The sequence below is a fragment of the Pundamilia nyererei genome, unplaced genomic scaffold (assembly GCF_000239375.1).
Source record: "Pundamilia nyererei isolate P.nyererei 1_Seehausen unplaced genomic scaffold, PunNye1.0 scaffold00028, whole genome shotgun sequence".
In the NCBI taxonomy this organism is placed as follows: Eukaryota; Metazoa; Chordata; class Actinopteri; order Cichliformes; family Cichlidae; genus Pundamilia; species Pundamilia nyererei.
The window spans coordinates 382311-401982 of NW_005187429.1; the positions used below are offsets into that span (position 1 = coordinate 382311).

Genomic DNA, 19672 nt, shown 5'->3' on the forward strand with positions numbered 1-19672 from the left:
TTCAGACTAATCGAAATTTGATAAAATTTGATAAGACTGAAGCCTGAAGGTGATGCTCGATGCTTTATGAAACTGCCGTTGGTTGTCTTAACAAAACACTGATGAGAAGCCTGCAGCTTATTGGATAACCAGGTCAATACACCCTCAGTGGAAAAAAACAGAGCATCATAAAGAAATGACCAAGTTTACTACAGGAAAATAAAGGATCCATCACGAAGAAGCCTTTACGATAAAAAAAAACAACAACCCAACAACACTTACTTTATACATCAAACACATAAAAAGGAGTGAAAGCTAGAAAACAAACACTCCACTATGTGCTACGTTTATGTGCAGCAGTTCAGTAAAAATGTCAAGTAAGAACGAGGCCCAACCAAAGATGCTCACCTGCTCTGCGAGCTTCGAAGCAGGCTTGACCCATCTCATCCTTCAGCTCCTGGTTCTCTGCGGCGATGGCCTCCCCGACTGCTACAAAACGCCCCACTGCTACACTCACCGCCTGGCCCACCCTGTGTATAGCTGCCAGGGTGCGCTCTGACTTCTTTGGCTTGTCTTTGTGGTTGATCAGAGTGGTGATCTGCAGGAACGAGTGGAGAAAGGAAAAAACAGGAAAGCAGGACAGCCTTGTTAGAAAACAGATTCGGCTGTAATTCTCGTACTTTTGTTTAAAAACAGTGAGGAGGGGGTGAGTCTTTGAACAACGGGCCAGTTTTTGAGGCTGTAATATAGTACATCCTATAGCATACACCATCTTCTATAAACAATATATAGTATCTGCCATATGTGTCTGTGGGACATGCACCCAGTACGATAGAAGACCAGTTACAAACACCAGTTTGCTCATGTTTACGCACATCTTCTGTGACCTATACACAGAAACGCATGCACAGAGACAAGTCAGGTGGGCCCTTTAGTGGTAATTGAGAATATTAATAATAAATGAGCTGGACCAATTAGCATCCATTATTTATTGATCGCTTCTATTCTCTCCAGTTGTTACTATCATCATCACTTTGAGTATGTGGCTACGAATGAGGGGCACGTGTGTGTGCCAAACCATTTGGGTCAGGAAATGGCGGGTGGTGATTTTAATTGGTCTATGGCTGTAGGTGGTCCAAGTAGGGGTGGGGGGGCTTTTGTGGTAAAGTCTTTGAGGGGCTGCAGAACCTATGCTGCCTCTGCTGAGTTCAGATGGCTGAACAAACAGCATCCTGACACAGGAATGTTACGCAGCAGGTTGTGGATTTTCCTCTGCCAAAAGATTCTGAATGAGACCCTTTGAAATGTGACCTGATAGATTTAAACGACTGTAACACATTTAAATATCAGATGTCTTGAAAAGCTGTTTCTTTTAATAAAAAGAAATTAAAAAAAAAAGATAAAAAAAAACCCACAAGTGTGTCATCAGGAAAACTGTTACTTTCTTACTCGTACATTTGTAATGTAAGGTGTGAAATGCATTCGGCGTGACTGTCAACGACCAGCGCCATCTCATTCTGTGCAGGATTCTTTAATGTTTGCTCAGATTTTCCAACATTCAGTTCATCTTTTTTTTGTGTACATTGCAAATCATTTTAAAATATGTTTCATGCAGCTTTTTCTGCACAATACACATATCTAGAACGTTCATAACCTAAACCATTGAAAAAAAATACTTATGTACTTCACAAATTTACAAATATTTATCTGCATGACAAAGAAACTATACATTTCTGTGCAAGACTTATACAGAAAAACTCAGCCTTACTGTAAAACCTAAGTATCTGTGTAGATTAAACTGTGCTTTGGCAGCCCATTTCAATGGAGTGGGACAATGGAGCCCTTTCTCTTGAAGAGACACTCTTTGAAACATTGCGTGGAACATTTTGCCATGTAACTTGTAATTTATTTTGCCGTCTTATTTTAAGATTTTATTGGTGCTCACTTCGGTGCTGATTCACCCAATGTCAATTTAGATTTGATTAACTTCAGCACCAGGAAGATAAAACAAAGAATTCTACAAGAAAATTGCCTGTAAAGACAATTTTAATGTTTTATTTTCGTTTGTGCACACTGTACACAACCTCTCATCATTTCCTTACAACAAAAAATAGGACAAGGATGCATGTGTGTGTGTCCTTTTTTTCCCCTTTGAGTGCTGTTTACTGTTCAGTGATTTGTGTTACTTTGACCCTTTTGCACTCCAACACATTTGGGGGTTATCCTTTCATTTTAGTGTCCTCTGTGGGTTACACAAAGGTAGAAGCCGAGGTAGAACATGTCCGGTATTTCATTCAGACTTAGTGTTTCTCAAACCCTCATGATGACTTGGAAGTCATTTGTTTCCTCGTAGAAAATACTAAAAATATATTTTACTTGAAGACGAAGTACCTTGATAATAATTATCACGATTACATTTCCACCACATAATCTTAAGCAAGGATTTTCTTCTACCTGCCCCACCGCAGGGTGGGCAGTCAGCAGCTTGAAGCGCTCCTTTGTAAACCTACAACCAGCTTTATGAGCCAAACAGCACATCCAACAAGGCCACAAAGTTGAGTAGTTCGTTTAAGCACCACAATATACAAGCAAAACACGCACCACCTAAATTTGTTCAACAGAGTTATACTGGAAGGTATAAAAGGTGGTTTGTTGTCCCTCCATTGTAATGATAATAACTTATATCAACAGAAAGAGCAGATGACATAAATTTGCAGTTCTGACAATGTCAAAAATTTAGACGTAAACATTCACCAGACACTTAATTAGCTACACTGGCTCAATAATGCAAATCTAATCAGCCAATCTCAAGGCAGCAACTTGTATTTAGGCAGGTAGACACGGTAAGAAAGCAACACTGACTCAAATAACTACTCATTACAACCAAGGCAGAGGACCTCTGAATGTACAGCATGTCAAACTTTGAAGCAGATGGGCTACAGCAGCTGGAGATTGAGACTACAATTCACACAGCCCAAAACTGGATATTAGAGGATTGAAAAAATGTTGTCTGGTCTGATGAATCTCAACATTCAAATGGAAAAGTGAGAATTTTGGCATAAACAACATGAAAGCATGAATCCATCCTGTCTTGTATCAACGGTTCAGGCTGATACAAGCGTAATGGTGCGGATCACATTTTCTTGGCACACTTTGGCACCCTTGGAACCAGCTGAACATTGTTTGGGCATCAGACCCTACCTGAGTATTGTGCTGAACATGTCTCTTTATAATCACAGTGTGCCCACCTTCTGATGGTTGCTTCCAGCAGGATAATACTGCATCTCAATCCAAAAGATCATCTTTGAGATTTTGTTGGAACAGGAGATTCATATCATGGATGTGCAACCGATGAATCTGCAGCAACTGTGTGATGCTATCACCTATATACACATGGGCCAAAATCTCTGAGGACTGCTTCCACTACCTTGTTGAAGCTATACAATAAGGAATTAAAGCAGTTCTGAAGGGTCCAACCCAGTACTAATAAAGTGGTCTCTGAATATATATACACTATTGGTTTCACATGATAAGCTGTACTGGCAGCTACAAGGCTGAAATAAATCATCTGTGCCTTGATTCTGTTGTTTTTCTCTACACGTACCCCTCTTTCACTTGTCACAATTTTTCCCCTCATTCTCCATCCGATGACACACTATTGTTTTCAAGCAAGATCATGACCCTGAAGCGCTCTTAAAGCCCTTCTTTTAGTCTGTCACTCGTCACTTTATATATTGCCTTAGTACAAGAGGCTCTCTTCCTGCAAGCCTAGTGTTTTTCACTGAGTCATCCACACAGAGTGGGATACTCCTAAGGAAAAAAAAACAGTGCCGTCTGGCTGGACATTATGCAGCCTATCAGAAGATATTAGATCACTGTGACACATGATTCACATCTACGTCATAAAGAGACTGTTGTTCAATATTAAGTGGAGTTCATGTTATACAACAGACCTAATTGTTGCTTTTGTGATGTAAAATGCATTTCTGATGACTGAAGCGTTTCACTCAGCAGGGTGCATGCATGTCTGCACAACACGGTGCGCATGCTTTTCCTAAAAGACTTGTACAAGGAAAGGGACGTGAACACACACGGCACGAATCCAAAAACAAGCTTCTGATCACAGCGAGAGCACAATGGAGGGAGCTAGACTTTCAAGTGAGAGGAGAGGAAGAGAAAGTGACGGAGGGAAACTGTGTGAATCAGACAGAGTGAAACAAAAAGAAGGTTAAAAGTGAGACAGAAAGACACCTCCAGTACAGCTTCCTGTGTTAACAAAAAAGCTGCAGCTGAGGTTGAAAGAGTCGAACAAATTTAACACGGCGGGTCTCTGAGAAACAAATAGAGACGAAAAGATCTCAGCGAATCACAAAGGGAGAGTTGGATTTCCTCCATTAGGGATTACTAGGTGGGTACGTTTACTGGGCTGTGCAAACAGGAACAGAGCAGGGTGGAGAAAGCATAATATTGATACAGTGCCATCGCAGAAGAGAGGCCTCTGTGTTTGTGTGTCAGAGGAACTTGACACAAACACAGAGGGAGGAGAGTTCATGTTCACTTTACATTTATTTTAATAAAAGATAAAAGTTTCAGGTTTTTGAAAAAACTAAATGGCATTTTTTAGGTGTTTTAACTTATAGCTACTGGAAATCCAGTGGATACTTTTGCATCCCAAATCTCACCTTCATATGACTTTATATTTAGGCCCATTTATAGAAATTACCTCTAGACCTGAGCAATACTTTCTGATGTCTTGATTTGAAGAATTAAAACTATTTTGAGGTCAAAGGTTATGATTTGACTGTATTTTACACACCTGAATACTCTCTTACAATTTCAGCCTTCTTCACTTCACTCCTCTGACACACACGCACGCACGCACGCTGTGTCTGAATGCCAATGAGCACTGAACCAAGCAGCATCGGGCCCAAAGCCTCCAAACCCCACTGAAGATTTACATAGTATGAAATCCAATGAATGAGCACAAACGTTGCTCTAGATGAAAAAGTCAAAAACTCTGACAGATCTGTTTATGGACGGGGATAACTGAATACCTCTGCAACCTAAAAAAACAAAATTAAAAAACCGCACATCCTCCCTCCTGTAATAGTTGAGTCCTTGCGCTTTACTGACGTGAATACTGAAGGCTTTGCTGTGGGGGAAAAACAGCTTAATCTTCCATGTGACTTGATGAATGCGTGGAGCCAGGCTGCAATGCACATGTTGCTATTTGAAGTGGTCCATTTACCCTTGGTACTCTCTTACATACAGTGTGTACAGTACACACAGAGTTCTGTATACACGTTTTCCCCTCTCACAGTAACACTGGTTCGCAACCAGTTAATTCCAAACCATTTACCTCTCTTCTCTTGTGAATAATTACGATAGCAATTACAAGGTCATAAAAGAAATGATAACAGCATACACTTAGCAACACAATACACAGAGTCCACCCACTGGTAAGCAGGAAATCTAGACTAGCACCTCAAGGACACAGTGACTGACTATAAATCAGAGGGTAACAAAAGCTGGGAACATTTGCGGCTGCTTCCCGTGGCTACTGACTGAATGGCAGTACTAGGTGAAAGTTTGGCATTATCTGAGTCATTCTTTTCTTTTTCTCTGCCTGTTTTTTTTTCTGTTCTCATTTAGATGTATGAACGTCTAGATAAATGGGTGTTGCTGTGGAGGAGAAATCGAATTTACTCAAAACAGATCAATTCAGAGCCTCTTCTCCGATGGCAAATTTGCATCAATCTTGTCATTTAATAAAAGCAAAGGCAGCAAGATAAACGTGAGTATGAACAAGCTGATCCTACAGCCCTGATGGGGCCCTATTAAACACACATTGTTGACATTTATTACAATAATTGCTTGCTCGGCAAGTGTTGTGTTGGTCTCCTTATTCATCTAATTTATATCTGTGCTTCTAAGCTTCACTTTCCCTCCCGATAAAGGGAATTTATCTGAAGCAAAGAGACTTTTTTCTAGAGTTTAGACAGAAATAGCTACAAATCCAGCCAATGGAACTATGTGGGGGGGGGGAAATACCCATCCATGTGTGGTGACAGCAGAGCTCTTTTCCCCTTTTTTGCCCCTGTAAGCATTTGCATGCATATTTGCAGATACAGGTATTTGATTTGCTGGAGAACTGCTGCATGTTTTTTTCCTCCCTTTTTGGATACAAAAGAAGGAGGTGACAGCTCGTGAAAAGAGAAGCGGATGAGGTGGAAAGAACTAAAAAGAGAGTTTTGACATCTTGGTCATATTTACCTGCTGAATGGATGAAAATGAGTTTTGTTGTGCTTTTTCCTTTAATCTGACTGTCTTTTTGTGTTTGTCCTTGTTGATATGTAAAGAAAAAAATACGTTCCATCTGTTAAAACTTTGGCAGCCGTCTGTTTGTGTGTGCCTAAGATTGTATCTCTCATTAAATAGACTCTACAGCCTATGGATCACTGTGAAATGGGAAAAAGAACACTTCCAGGTCTCATTTCAGCCTATTACAGCACAAAGGAATCATTGTTGCGAGGAGTACTGCACCCAAAAGGACGCCATAAGTGTTTGTGTTTTCCACTATTTTTGTTTCCCCCCCTGCTTTCCCAGTCTTTGAATGTGAGCAGTGGTACCCTTGAAAAATCCAAGTTTCAGTTTGGTCTTTATTGATGCAAGGAGAGACGGGCTGGTTGTTCACCCAGGACAGCGAGAGAGAGGAAGAGAAGGAAGAAAAACACATAAGAGGAAAGGGATGAAAGTCGCAGTGAACATGCGCTTTAATGGGTGAGCAATTCCTTCCAAATTGGCTGCAAGCAGACAGGAGTTCGATGCTGCGCTGGTTGACTGCCAGACTCTAATATATGAAGAGATGAAAAGAGAGACAAGGGAGTTGGAAGTAGCGCGAACGCAGATAGATGAGGAGAGGTGAAGGGAAGAAAAGAATAAAGTCAAGGACATGTCACATCTACATCGCTCTTTACCTCGTCTTTATTTCTTCCTCAATGAATACCTACAGTCATCCTCTGTTTCACACATCCTTCCTCTGTGACTTTAGAAGTCTTCCGTCTCCCCTTCTACCTCCATCCCTCTCTTCTTTACACTCCTGTGTGCAGCAAGTGATTTTAGTCTGTCCCTAGAGCTGCACTGCTGCAGTACATACAGTACAGTAACAGCTTGCAGTGCTTAAGCTGCATCCTTAAGGGTACACCGTACATGTGCATAACTGCACCATCCTACTCTTACTCTGCATTAACACATTACTTAGACAGCATATGCACATTCATCCCTTGTGATTTCAATGTACAAGTGATTAAACTAAGCACACACACACACGCACACTGACTGGGAAAGTGGCCCATATGGATATGGACAGTGTTCAAGACAGCACCGGTCATTACTAAACACAAACACTGCTAAACAATGGCCAGTGGCCAGTTAACAGGAATATTCTGCATTAACGCGTCATGCCCACGTCTAACAAAAATATAAAAACACTAAATTTAATCCCTTACAGCTGCCTACAAATACAACAGTAAGCGCTACAGAGTCAGCTAATGCAGCAAAATTCACCTTTCGCACCAGAAGTTTTTTGTGGTGGAATTTGTTAAATTACAACCACAAGGCTGCAGTTCAATTTAGCATTAAAGCAAAGCTAAACCACATCCATATGTAGTCTCGACTAGTCATGCATTCTTTGGGAATTAGACCGCATATGCAGAGCTATTTTCATTTAGCACACTCACACACACACCTGCAGGAACCATCACACCTACTGTACCACAAGTCTGTCTGTGCTATATAACACCCTGAGGAGTGTAAATTTTAATCTTTATGCTGTTTTTAAAGCCTTATTTTGGCACCATGCCCAAACCACTTGTACTGTAAGGAAAAGTAACAGAAGCGAGGAAGAACACTGCAGCTTAAAGAAGTTAATAAGCCCTCGAATCGAGGCTGGAATATCCATCTGTCTCTCCGTCCATGGTTATTTGGTAGAGATGCATACTATACCTGTCACTTACAGATATGCATTATTACTCTTTATAACATGTAAGTGCGTAGGGGAAGATCAGCCACAGAAACAGAGGAGAACAAAGTGACAGAAAAAGTAGGTCTTATCAGCACACACAGCTGTGCTTGCTGTAATGAACTTGCAGAGGCCACGCAGAAAGCTACAGGTTTATGACCTTGGAAATCTTTTTCGGAGACCAACTTCAGATCACTTCGATTTGGTGGCCCCATTAAAAGCTCCCGAAGCCCGAGACGGCAGCCTTCAGACCAGAACCTCAGTTTATGCCCGCTGATGCCTCCCTTGTCACAAAATGTACTTCACGGGCCGAAAGCACAAGACTGTGAGCGTGACTGTGTCTCTAGAGGGATCCCTACACTCCATCGATGTGGGAGCACAGGCATTCCCAGATGGCACTGAGCTCACAGAGGAACACGATTACAACAACAGGAAAAGATGAGATTTTCTGAAACAGACTGTGTTAAAACCGGCCTCTGAAGTGAGCCAAACAGAATACCAAAACATCTGGTAAAATTTCAATTCCCTCACGAATGACAAATGTAAGTCATAAAATGTCATACTAAAGATATAATAATTACAGTACAATTTTATAGAGTCAGTAAATGTTGGTAAATGTTGGTATTGGATTGCTGCCCATAGTATTTATCAAGATTTTTTTTACACCTGGCGCCTCGGGTCATTTTGACGGAACAGTTCAAAATTTTGTAAAATAACTGCATCTTCCTGAACTTTTGTACTTGTACTGTTATGTTGGCAAGAAACCAGAAAAGGCCAAAGGGAAGTTGCTGGTTCTAGCAAAAGAACAGATTCTCACCTCCACAAATTGTCCTCAAAAGGTTCCAGTATCTAGATTTTTGTTATTTTCGGACAAAGCCAATGTAGCTGTGTTGCTTCCAGTGTTTATACTGAACTGAGCTGACAACCTGTCAAACTGGCTTTGAATTGAGCATTCCCTGTTGTGGTGAATACCAGGGCTCCCTCAGTGTATTTTTATATAATTCTGTTATTATTGCTCAAGCGAGCTCTAATAAGCTGGGTTTTTTTGTTTTACACAGTCGTGTTTTCTTGTTTGTCAGTCGAAATTGTTAAATCTGTAACTCACTGTGTTACTTTCCTTTGTTTGATTAAAGTCTAGACGCGAGTGACGAAGGTCACGAGTCAGAAGACGAGAACATGGCATGAACCGTAGCCCACTCGCTCATGTATGCCAACAGAGATGAAGCTGATGAGACAGACAAGCATGCGGGGACACTGATGGAGGTAGACAGGGAGAAGTGGGGGCGTAATGAGGCTTGCAGATGCAGAGGCAGGCAAACAGAAAGAAGGGCTCTTTGACAGTAAAGACAACCTGAACAGAATACAGTGTAGCAGTTGAATGAGGTTGGATTTTCATCAGACTGTACCCCATCTGAGTTGTATGAGAAAAGGGCACTCTTTGGCCTTCAAGCTCTCGCTTAGCAATGAGAGGTGACATTTGAATATGTGGACAGACAGATTGAATCCACAGCAAACATCAGCGAGAAAGGTTATCGCTGATGAATAAAAACTAGCTGCATCCCACTGCGTTTAAGCAGCTGCTCAAGAAGGACAATAGAGTATCATGTCTGCTTAGTGACTGAATGGCAAAGTGTGTTTGTCACAGGCTCTCTTATTTTATGGTTTTTTTTGTCAGGGAAAAAAAAAAAGTGCTAATATATGATATATTCTTGTTACAAATCTTTTTTAAAAAAATCGTGAAAATGGTCTGGAGTTGAATTAAGAGTGCAGTTTTCATGTCATCTATAAGTTTCCATCACTGCAAAATGAATATAAACAGTTCATTGAATCCTTTTCTCATCGCACGCCGTTCAGATTTCCAGAAAAATAAATAAATAAATAAAAATTTAAAAAAAAATTGTCTGCACATTAAAAGAAAGCAGCTGTGAAAAATAAATCTAACCTTCTCAAATCTCTTGTTTTTTGAGGTAATTCTTACCCTTTTTTGATAATTAAAGACTGGTGTGTCTTCATCATCACTGTAAAGTAGTCAGATGGCTCCATTTCAAGACTGCACAGAAGAAAAAAGCAACATTGCTGTCTAAATGGTAGTTTTAGTGGACGCAGTTTGCCAACTTGGACTCTGATGCAAAACCTATACAGTAACCAGAGTGTACGTTGCAATTTCACTGGGCTAACTTCCACTCTCCACACGATTCAGTGAGTAAAATAACTTGTGTACAAGTGTGACTGTTGAAATGGAGCCTCTGTGTGCACTGCAAGCAACACTGGACTTATGACATGATGAAAAGGGCGGTAAATACAATGGTGCTTAAAACACATCCCTTTCTCCTCTGACCACTGTAGCATGCTAAGGCCGCAATGTCTGCATAGCGGTAGAGGATGGCAGCTACTCGAACACAAACACACGCAGCTCGCATTCAAAAGAACACAATACATCTTTTCATTCCTCTTGCTCACGTAATTCGGTGGATAGTCGGTGGGAGGGAGACGGAGAGAGAGGGAGGGAGAGAGAGAAATGGAGAGAGACAAAGAGAAAGTCAGCGAGTGGGGTCAACCAAGGAGAGCAGAGGGGTGATCTGAACATAGTGTAACTGTTGGGTCAAACTCACTTCGGCTGTCTCAACTGTTCACCTCCTCCCCCAGTGTACTTGGGGGATGTAGCCTAGGAATACGTGTGCTGCGGGGGTTAGCACCCCGTACAGAACGCCCCGAGGCGGCGGCTCATCTCGTTTCCTAACCTTTTCTTCCTGACTGGCGCACTCATATGTTAGGTTGCTATGTTACATTTCAAAATGTACCAAAATTGCATTTGTTTCCTAGGATAAGCATTCGTGAAGATTAACATGATGGTTGTTCTGCATTATAGCACTTTTATAACCCATATCGGTTATCAAAAGTATTTCTTCTTCTTTTCATCCCTTCTACATAATGACACAGCAACTGTTTGCAAATGCATTAAAAAGGAGAACTGAAATATCCTATTGGCATAAGTATGCATACATTTTACTCGCTCCTTAACAGAAGCACTTTTAGCAGTGATAAAATTTGTCAATCTCTGCAGAAATTTTTTTTTCATGCTGACGACGAGTCTCTTGTTGGGGCACTCAGAGACATTGACAGACTTGTACCTACACTTTCTCCAGCGTCGTCTTAGCTGTGTGGGTAGGCTCGATGTAAAGCAAACTAATAAAACACCAAAGTCGCACAGCTTTTATATCCATGAGGCCTGATGGCTTTAACATGCAAGAGGAAACATGGTACTTTACAGGACATTTAATAACTTAATTAAAACATTTCCCTTTACTGTATGTGCGAAACATATGTGAACAGCAAAGGGGTACAAATACATTAGAAATTGAATCAGTATTCTGGCACATTGTGTTTTATAAACTAAACGTGTTTTTTTCGGAGCACAACAGCAAGCGCTTCATCAGCTTTTGTGTGTGAAAGGAACTCAGCCTTGGCTAGATTAGCTGACTCTGCAGGGAGCCCTTTGAATACAATAAAAAAAAAATGCAAATATGTTTAACTGGACAAAGAACTTGAAGCAATTAAACAAGGGGGTGAATCAATCAAAAATATTTTTAATGCTGACTACACAGATTTCTTTAAAACTTTTTTTTTTGGCTCTGCCTCAAAAACAACCCCCAAAAACTACATTTATGATGTTCCATAAATCATCTTTTTTCAACTGTTCCCTTTAGTGGTCTCCTGGGCAGATCACCTACCTCCATCTCGCTCTCCCTCCTCCTCTGTCACACCAACCCTGTGCAAGTCCTCCTTCATTACATCCACAAATCATCTCTGAGGTTTTCCTCCTGCCTGGCAGGTCCATCTTCACCATCCTTCCTGCCCATATGTCCAGACCATCTCAGCCTTGCCTCTCTAGCTTTAACTCCAAACCTCTCAACCTGAGCTGTCTATCTGATGTTCATTCTGGTCACTCCCGATAAAATCCTTCTAAATCCTTCCCTAAAACCACGCATCATAACAGTCTCACTACAGTCTAGTAAATCATCCCTTTCACTCCTGCTGCTATCCTTCTGTCATAAATCCCCCCTGACGCTTATCTCCACCTACTGTCTGTTGCTTTGGATGGTTGACCCCAGGTATTTAAACTCAGTCACCTTCAATACCTCTGCTCTTTGCATATTCATCTTTTTTTAATTTTACCTGTCTGCCTTTTTTCTCACACACACACACACACACACTCACACACGCACGCACACAGATACATTCTGTCCTGCTTTTACTGACTTTCATTTCTCTTCTCTCCAGAGCATACCTCCAGCACTGCAGGTTGTTTTTTACCAGCTCCCTGCCCTCACTACAGATCACTATGCCGTGTGCAAACATCATAGTCCAATGAGACTCCTGCCTGACCTCATGTGTCAGCCTGTCCATCACCATTTCAAACAAGAAGCGTCTCAGAGCCGATACCTGATGTCATACCACCCCCACCTTGAACACATCTGTCCCTTCTACCACAACACTCTTCACACCCTTTGATATTATTCTATCATGTTCCCAAAATTAAACAAAGCAAAAATGAAATGTTAGAATTAAACATCTTTGGATTCTCGTCTTATTTTGCAGCTGGTATGATTACGAAGAGCAAGTGGGTCCACATTGTATCAGTGTGACAGTTAATCAGATCTGTCTGGCCGCGAGTATGCAGAGGAAAGCAGAGTAGCCGAATAGATTGCATGGCTGGCACACAGTAGACAAACCAATAAACTGAGCTCATATTTTCCAAGGGACCATTCACTGTCAAATAAACGACAAATATAATCCCACTTATTGCCTGGAATTATTGCTTGGCATCGATCCGCCGTGTTCTGCCACGGTTCAAGTGTTCAAAGCTGCTCTGAAACCTCTCAGAGACAGATTTCCAAATAGAGGGATGGAAGCATGGCCCGGGGTTTCCAGATTACATTTTTGTGATTGTTTCACATGAAGAAGCATTTATCTCTGGGGCTTTGCAGCAGACTGGCTTAGTGTTTGTGTGCCATTGTTGGGCAGTGCTTCCACACAGGAAGCAAGAAGCTCAGAGGAAAGCAGAAATGGGTGTGTGCTACCTGGTACTCCATCACTGCAGTCTAAAAATAATGGGAAATCTATCAAGTCTTAAGTGGGGCCCATTGAGTGGGCTGAGCACAGAGCTCTCCAGAGTCACTCTGAGGTTCAGGCAGTCTGTGAGTTGACAATTTTATTTTTTTTCCCCCCACAAACCAAAGCAAATCAAAGGTTATTAAACCAATGACCATTTTACACCTTTATTAAGCTGCTTAGTGCTAACGTGCTTCCTTGACATTTGAGTAGATGAACTACTTAACCAAGTAGAAAACATAGCTATGAGAGAAATGAAACCCCACCCCACCGCTCTGGTTTGTTTGTGCATGCACTGACAGTAACACATAGTCTATTGAAAGCAAAGCGCTGCTACAGTGTAATCAGTACGGCTGATATGAGGTGCAGGAAGTCTAGAGGAACCAGCAGCTGATAAGAGAGGATGATAAACCTGGGAGAGAAACAGATGGACAGCTGTGATGAAGAGATAGAAAGGAGAATGAAGAGGATATACAGTAAATAAGGAAAAGGGTAGAGAACTAAGGCAGGAACACAAAAGATATGACCGAGAGGAGGCACGGAGCCAAAAACTCTACATTATCTGAAAACTTTCTGAGAGATATTGCTCTTTTTCCATTAAGAGCAAGTTTAGAGAATAGAGTGTATGAGGCAGTGTGTGGAGAGTGACCTCTGATTCAGTAGTCCTTGCTGGGGGGTAGACAAACAAACCATAGCTGCGGATCAATTTTTGCTCTGTTAACCACAATCCAAGGTTAACCAAGATGGGAAGGAGAGCAGAGAAGGGAATCGATCCCTTCGGTTTGTAGAGCACTAGACCATGACACAAAGTGCTGTTGTGGTTCATGACCGTGTTTTGCTTTGAAACCCTTTACAGTCGCAGCACAACAATAGTATTTTTTTTTTTTTAAATCTGCAAATTTATTGTCAGCTATTAATAATAATAACGTATACTTTATTGATCCCAGTGGGGAAATTCCTCTCTGCATTTAACCCATTCACTCAGTGAAGCAGTGGGCAGCCACCGGGCGCCCGGGGAGCAGTGTGTAGGAACGGTACCTTGCTCAGGGGTACCTCAGGGTAGCTGTTCAGGGGAATCAAACCCCTAACCTTCCGATCATGAAGCCACCACTCTACCTACTGAGCTATCCCTGCCCCCTAATCACACAGCCTCACTGAAAAGTGAAACCCTTTATAATGATTTTAAAAAGCTACACGTTATGAAAAGACCCCTTGCGCTGGCTTTACTGCTGTGCACGTGGAGCCATTAGAATTTACTGCAGAGTTCGATTTGCACATTCTCCCTGTGTTTGCATGGGTTCACTCCAGGTACTCTGGCTTCCTCCCACAGTCCAAAGATTGCTCGGTGTCTTTCTGCAACAGCCTGCCAACATATGTAGGGTGTGGTCACGGGCTGACCCTAAACTGGATAAGTAGAAGAAAATCAACTGTTTGTATAGATAAAATAACTAGAAGTTTTAATATTTTCATATCAAAATTAAGAGCACTGAAGTTATAGCCACCAGTTAGTTAGCATAAAGTCTGGGAAATCGTTAGCATCACGCGCACATCTGCAGCTATTCTAGGCTTGGGATTCGTGAGACTGCTGACTTTACAAAACTGTAATTTTAGATTAAAGTTCCTTACAGCTTCATTTGGACAAATTCACACCATCATATGTGCCACAGACTTGCAATTAGGACATCATCTCTCTTTACGGGTAGCGACGCTGGTTAACATTTAGCTCATTATCTTTACTAAGAGCAGTGTTTTGTTTTGTTTTTTTCGTGCATCTGAGTGTGTGCTATGTGTTGCAACTGCTGTATCAAAGACACATTGCATATAGACATAAATTAGGATTCAAAGAATAATAATAAAAACAGTGTCAATGTAGCCATTTTTCTTTGTTCTGAGTTTTTATGCCAAGCTGAAGCTTCGGATTTGCTTTTTTTGGAATAACAGGAGGCAGTTTTATCACCTACCCTCAGTTTCAAGATTGAATCGCATACTGAATGCTGCTTACATGTGAATATGATAAATTATTCAGTAACATCTGTACAGTATTACTGAGACCATTTTCTGTCCTACGTGATGCAGAGTGGATTCAGGTTTTTGCAAGTGAAGTGTGAAAAATGTTTTGGGGGAGTCAAAAAAAGTCACCTACTGAAAAGCAGTATTCATAAAGAGTACAAAAAGTAATTTGCTAAAACCATCTGAGAGTTTATAGCTGAGAGAGAGACACTTTTATTATTGAGCAAAACACAATGCAGATGTAGTTCTTCTTTCAAAAGAATATTAAATAATGAAATCAAAACATATCTCCTTTCATATTTTATAAGAGTGGCTCCGGCCTGAATGGTGCTAAAGTATTTTTTTCTCAGCATCATAATGCTGGCACACCTGTAACAGACTACCACTTACAAATAGTATAACAAATATATTTTGGATGAATTTAAAAAAGAGAGAAAAAAAGCTTAGATTTTCCTACTTACATCAAAAAGATGGCCAAAAGCCTCATCTACTGAAAGCTTCTAGGAGGCATATCCTAGTCTCAGAGTGTAAACCATGCCGTGTCAGCTTCTAACCAACTCAAAACAGACAGAAAGAATAGCGGACAATGACGCTAATTACTTGGATCTAACTGTTTTTACATGGATCAAGCTGTTATCAAAGTAAAACCAAGACAGCCAGCCTGGCAGCACAGATATCTTTGATCTAAGCACGTTTTTGCAAAACATCCAAGATGCAATATCAAAGACATCTCTGGCTCAGGCAGCAAGGCAATGCAGATGAGATCCCACCCATTTGGAAACGTACACCATATGCAGCTAGAGATTTCTCCAGGCTACACTGAGCTCTTTGTTCCATTGAAGACCGAGGAGTTTCATAGTGACGTCCACCCCATGGCCCCAAACCCCCTCCCTACCCCACCCCAAGAAAGCCTCACCAGAGTACAGCAGTTATTTAATCTGGCAAGTCAATGTCACAAAGACAGCAAAACACTGAAGAAAAAAAAAAAACATCGAGACATCACTCATGATATCTAAATGTGAAGTCTTCAATCTCTTGTCACATCCAGAAGCAGGTTAGAAATTTCATACGGTGTTGCTCAGAAGCCTTTGCTTAGACACCAAGTCTTGTTTTGTTTCGTAACATTCATTTTGGGCAAGTTGTTGCATATCAAGAAGGAGTAAAAAAAATATATATATACCATTTTAGTGGATGTCTTCATTTGCAGACATGGTCCGTTGTCGGTGTGCATAAACAGACCAAAAATTCCAACTGATGAATAACTTAAACCTGCAGTCTAAAAGCTGTCTGGTATTCTGTAGCGGGTATAACAGCAGAGAAGTGGCACAAAGTCAAACATGGAAACAATTTTCTTCCTAGAAGTTAAATATTTTAGTCAATTTCACCCTACATACACCTTCAAAAGAAACATGGGGTGTAGAAATTCAAATGGACTGTGGCAAATCGTTTTCTTTGAAACCTCTGAACCCATAAAAAAAAGAAAAAAAAAAGAAAAACCAAACACAACGTGGCCCTAAGCACTGTATCTGCTTTGTCCTTGCATCTGACTTCCCTCTAAGATTTATCTTTGTTGTTGAAACATTTGAAAGCACATGAAAAAGGCAAACTCCAGCTCCTGATGAGTCTTTTATCGTAGTCCTCATTCTGCCCTTTAATTATCTCAATCAAGACCTCCTGAGCCACCACTAAAGATTGATGAGTATCTTGTGTACAAGGAAAATAAAAGTTGGAATAATAACCGTAAGCAACCTGCTAGAAATACATCTCCAGATCCATCATCAAGCAACATCTATTTCGATGAAACCACGAGTATAACCCAAAACAATCAGGGGTATTAAAACTTATATTCTCACATCATCACAAGCTCGCAAACCAACATCCTGCGAGTAAAACAAAGACAGGAGAGTTTGCTTAGAAGTGTTGACTTATTTTTTAGCCTGGAACATTGCAGCTAATATTTGTCTTTGGGTGATTTTCTTGAATGCAGTGTTGCATGACGACGACTGCCCCCCTACAAAACCCGAAGTTATGAACAATACAACCAAAACACATGAAAGTCACCCCCCTCAGGTTGTCCTCATGCTGAGCCATGTTTAATGACTGGGTAATTGTATAAAATCCTCAACAGGAAAATCCGAACTGCTTCCCAACTTGGCCTGGAAAACATTCCATCAGTCATCATAATTGGTAATTACAAGTAATGGACAACTAATACAAGTAGTAGTGTGCAGTGAAAAGTGTGTGAAAGCGGCCTAACCAGGCTCTGTGACGGCCTCACTCAGCAACAGCATGTTCTGCAGGAGCAGGGGAAGCTGACCAAATGCACCTGTCAGAAACACTGGTCTGTTCCGAAACTAATCACGGCTTGTTTTTTGGTGAATGAAAAAGCAAAGTGACAAAGAAAAATGTGCTTCATTTCTCAGCTGCCTATTGAAGGTCAAATCTGATGAAAACCACCAAAATGATTTCCACAAGCTACCTCTGGGAATTCTGGGCTACTGCGTTTTTTGGAGGGGGGGGGGGGGTTTGGGTCAACTTCTTACAAAACGGAAGGAAGCATTTAGAAATGTGAGTTGTCAGGTGTAGACAAAAGCCAACGCAGCTACAAACTAGCCCCAGAGCAAGAGACATTCTCGAACAGACGGAGATAAATTCCTAAGAATGTTGTCTTGAAGGTTTGACATGTGAGAAGAAAGGGACTTTAGAAAGTGAAGTACTGCAATACTAAAGCAATGAAGTGTGTCAGACCAAACATCAGAAGCCACAACACAGAACGTTATACGCTGAGCTGGAGGATTCACCAATGAACGAAGGGGGGGGCAGACAAACACATGCATACCAGCCAGAATCAAGGTTTTTGCCCTTTGAGACTTTGACTTTTGACCTTAGTCGTGATGCCCTTTAAAGAACATGGAGGCACAATTTCAGACACCACACACACATGCACACACGCACATTGTGGGAGCTCGAAACTTGAGCCCTTAAAGGAATGCAGCCCCCCCTAACTGCAGGCTGTATAAAGGCCTGTGTTGTGACACACACAGACTCCCTAACACATTCTCACAGGGCCTTCGGGAACGTGCTTTCACTACATGACACATACCTATGTCTTCAAGTGGTTTGAGGTCCATCGGTGCAGAATTTAAACATCAAACGACATTAACATGAACCAGTACCTGCAACCCATAGACGTCCCACTGACGATGCAGTAAACACTCTTTTCTAAAATCACTAACTCTCACACTCACGTTTTAATATTAGTTTTCATATCAAGAGCTCTTTTCAGTCGTTCAGATAGCAGATCCAGAGAAATGCCCAGAACAACTAGAACTTTATTTATAGGAGTAGAGTGACTTTAACTTATTTATAGGTGTTGGTCCTGGGTGTATGTGTTCTTAAGTACACATGTACACACTGGGCTATGAATCCCGGCTGACTGGCCCCAGCTGTCACCCGCTGGCTCCAGTCATCTAGAAACGGTGACAAGATGAGAACATCTTCCTCATACCAAGAGCTAGGTGTCAGAGTGTTTGCCGCACACGAACTTTACCTGGCAGGCTGCCCAGGTATATTGATAGCCACCTGAGTGTATAGGTGACTTACTTTTCATGCAACTGAGATAATGCCATCCGCCATCAATGCCTCACTGTTATTCTGAAAGTTTTTGGCGCTGCTAATCAGACTGCTGTGGCGAGATTGCTGGGGTGGTCCTTGATTTCTTTTTGGTGCTTCTACGAAAGGATGTTGTTGTACGCCACTTTTATCCACTGCACCTGTTGACAGACGTTCTGCTCTAACCAGAACATTCAGAAGCTGGTTATCCATTTCATGGGCTCCTACACCGAGCCCACAGAACAAGAACTACCATCTCCAGCTGTAGTCTAAAGTTGTACCCACACTGGTAGTGGTTCAGTCGTCGTGCATCGCTGTGAAGCTGACAGCTGGTCGCTCACAGACATCCTAGCCTCCTGTTGCCTAGGTAACCTATTAATGCATTTACTATAAGGTCATTTGTCAATCAGCAGTATGGTACATTCTCATTGGCTGACTTATAACTTGAGAAAAGTTCATCTTGGGTCCCTCCCACTTTGTGCCGCCAGTGGGTATTTTTGCTCATAGTTTCATTCACTTTATACGGTCGCCACATCACTTCCGGTGTGAACGCAGCATTAGGCAATCGCACTGGAGCTCATCAAAAGGATAAAAGTCTGCTTGAGAGGCAGGGTGTAATGGAGACCAGGGGGGTATTGTTAGTGATTAATTGTTGGATTAGGAATTTAAAATAGGGAATAAAGAAAACACATTCGTTCTTATGGAGTCTTTTATTAGGTTATTTGACATATGATTAAATTGACAGCTTGTAACTGAAAAGAGACAGTGGGACTGGCCATCCTACCTGTGTCGGAGAAGAGCCAAAGTTAGAGCTGTTTGCAGTTAATCATTTATCAATAACCTAAACATATGTGAAATGAGAACTTGTAAAGGTACTCACCTGTCCTAGTTGCTTCTTGCAGGATGTGGAGCAAAAGAGTGAAAGCGGCTCAATCACCT

The 19672-nt window shown here is 41.4% G+C and overlaps 1 protein-coding gene across 1 annotated transcript in view; it reads right to left on the reverse strand.

The window, feature by feature from the left end:
• Positions 1 to 19672, reverse strand: part of ctnnal1 (catenin (cadherin-associated protein), alpha-like 1) — a 53657-nt gene that overhangs the window by 22932 nt on the left and 11053 nt on the right. The window contains exon 2 of the mRNA XM_005728284.2: positions 388 to 577. Coding sequence (XP_005728341.1) covers positions 388 to 577 — 190 coding nt within the window. The remainder of the gene's footprint in view (positions 1 to 387; positions 578 to 19672) is intronic.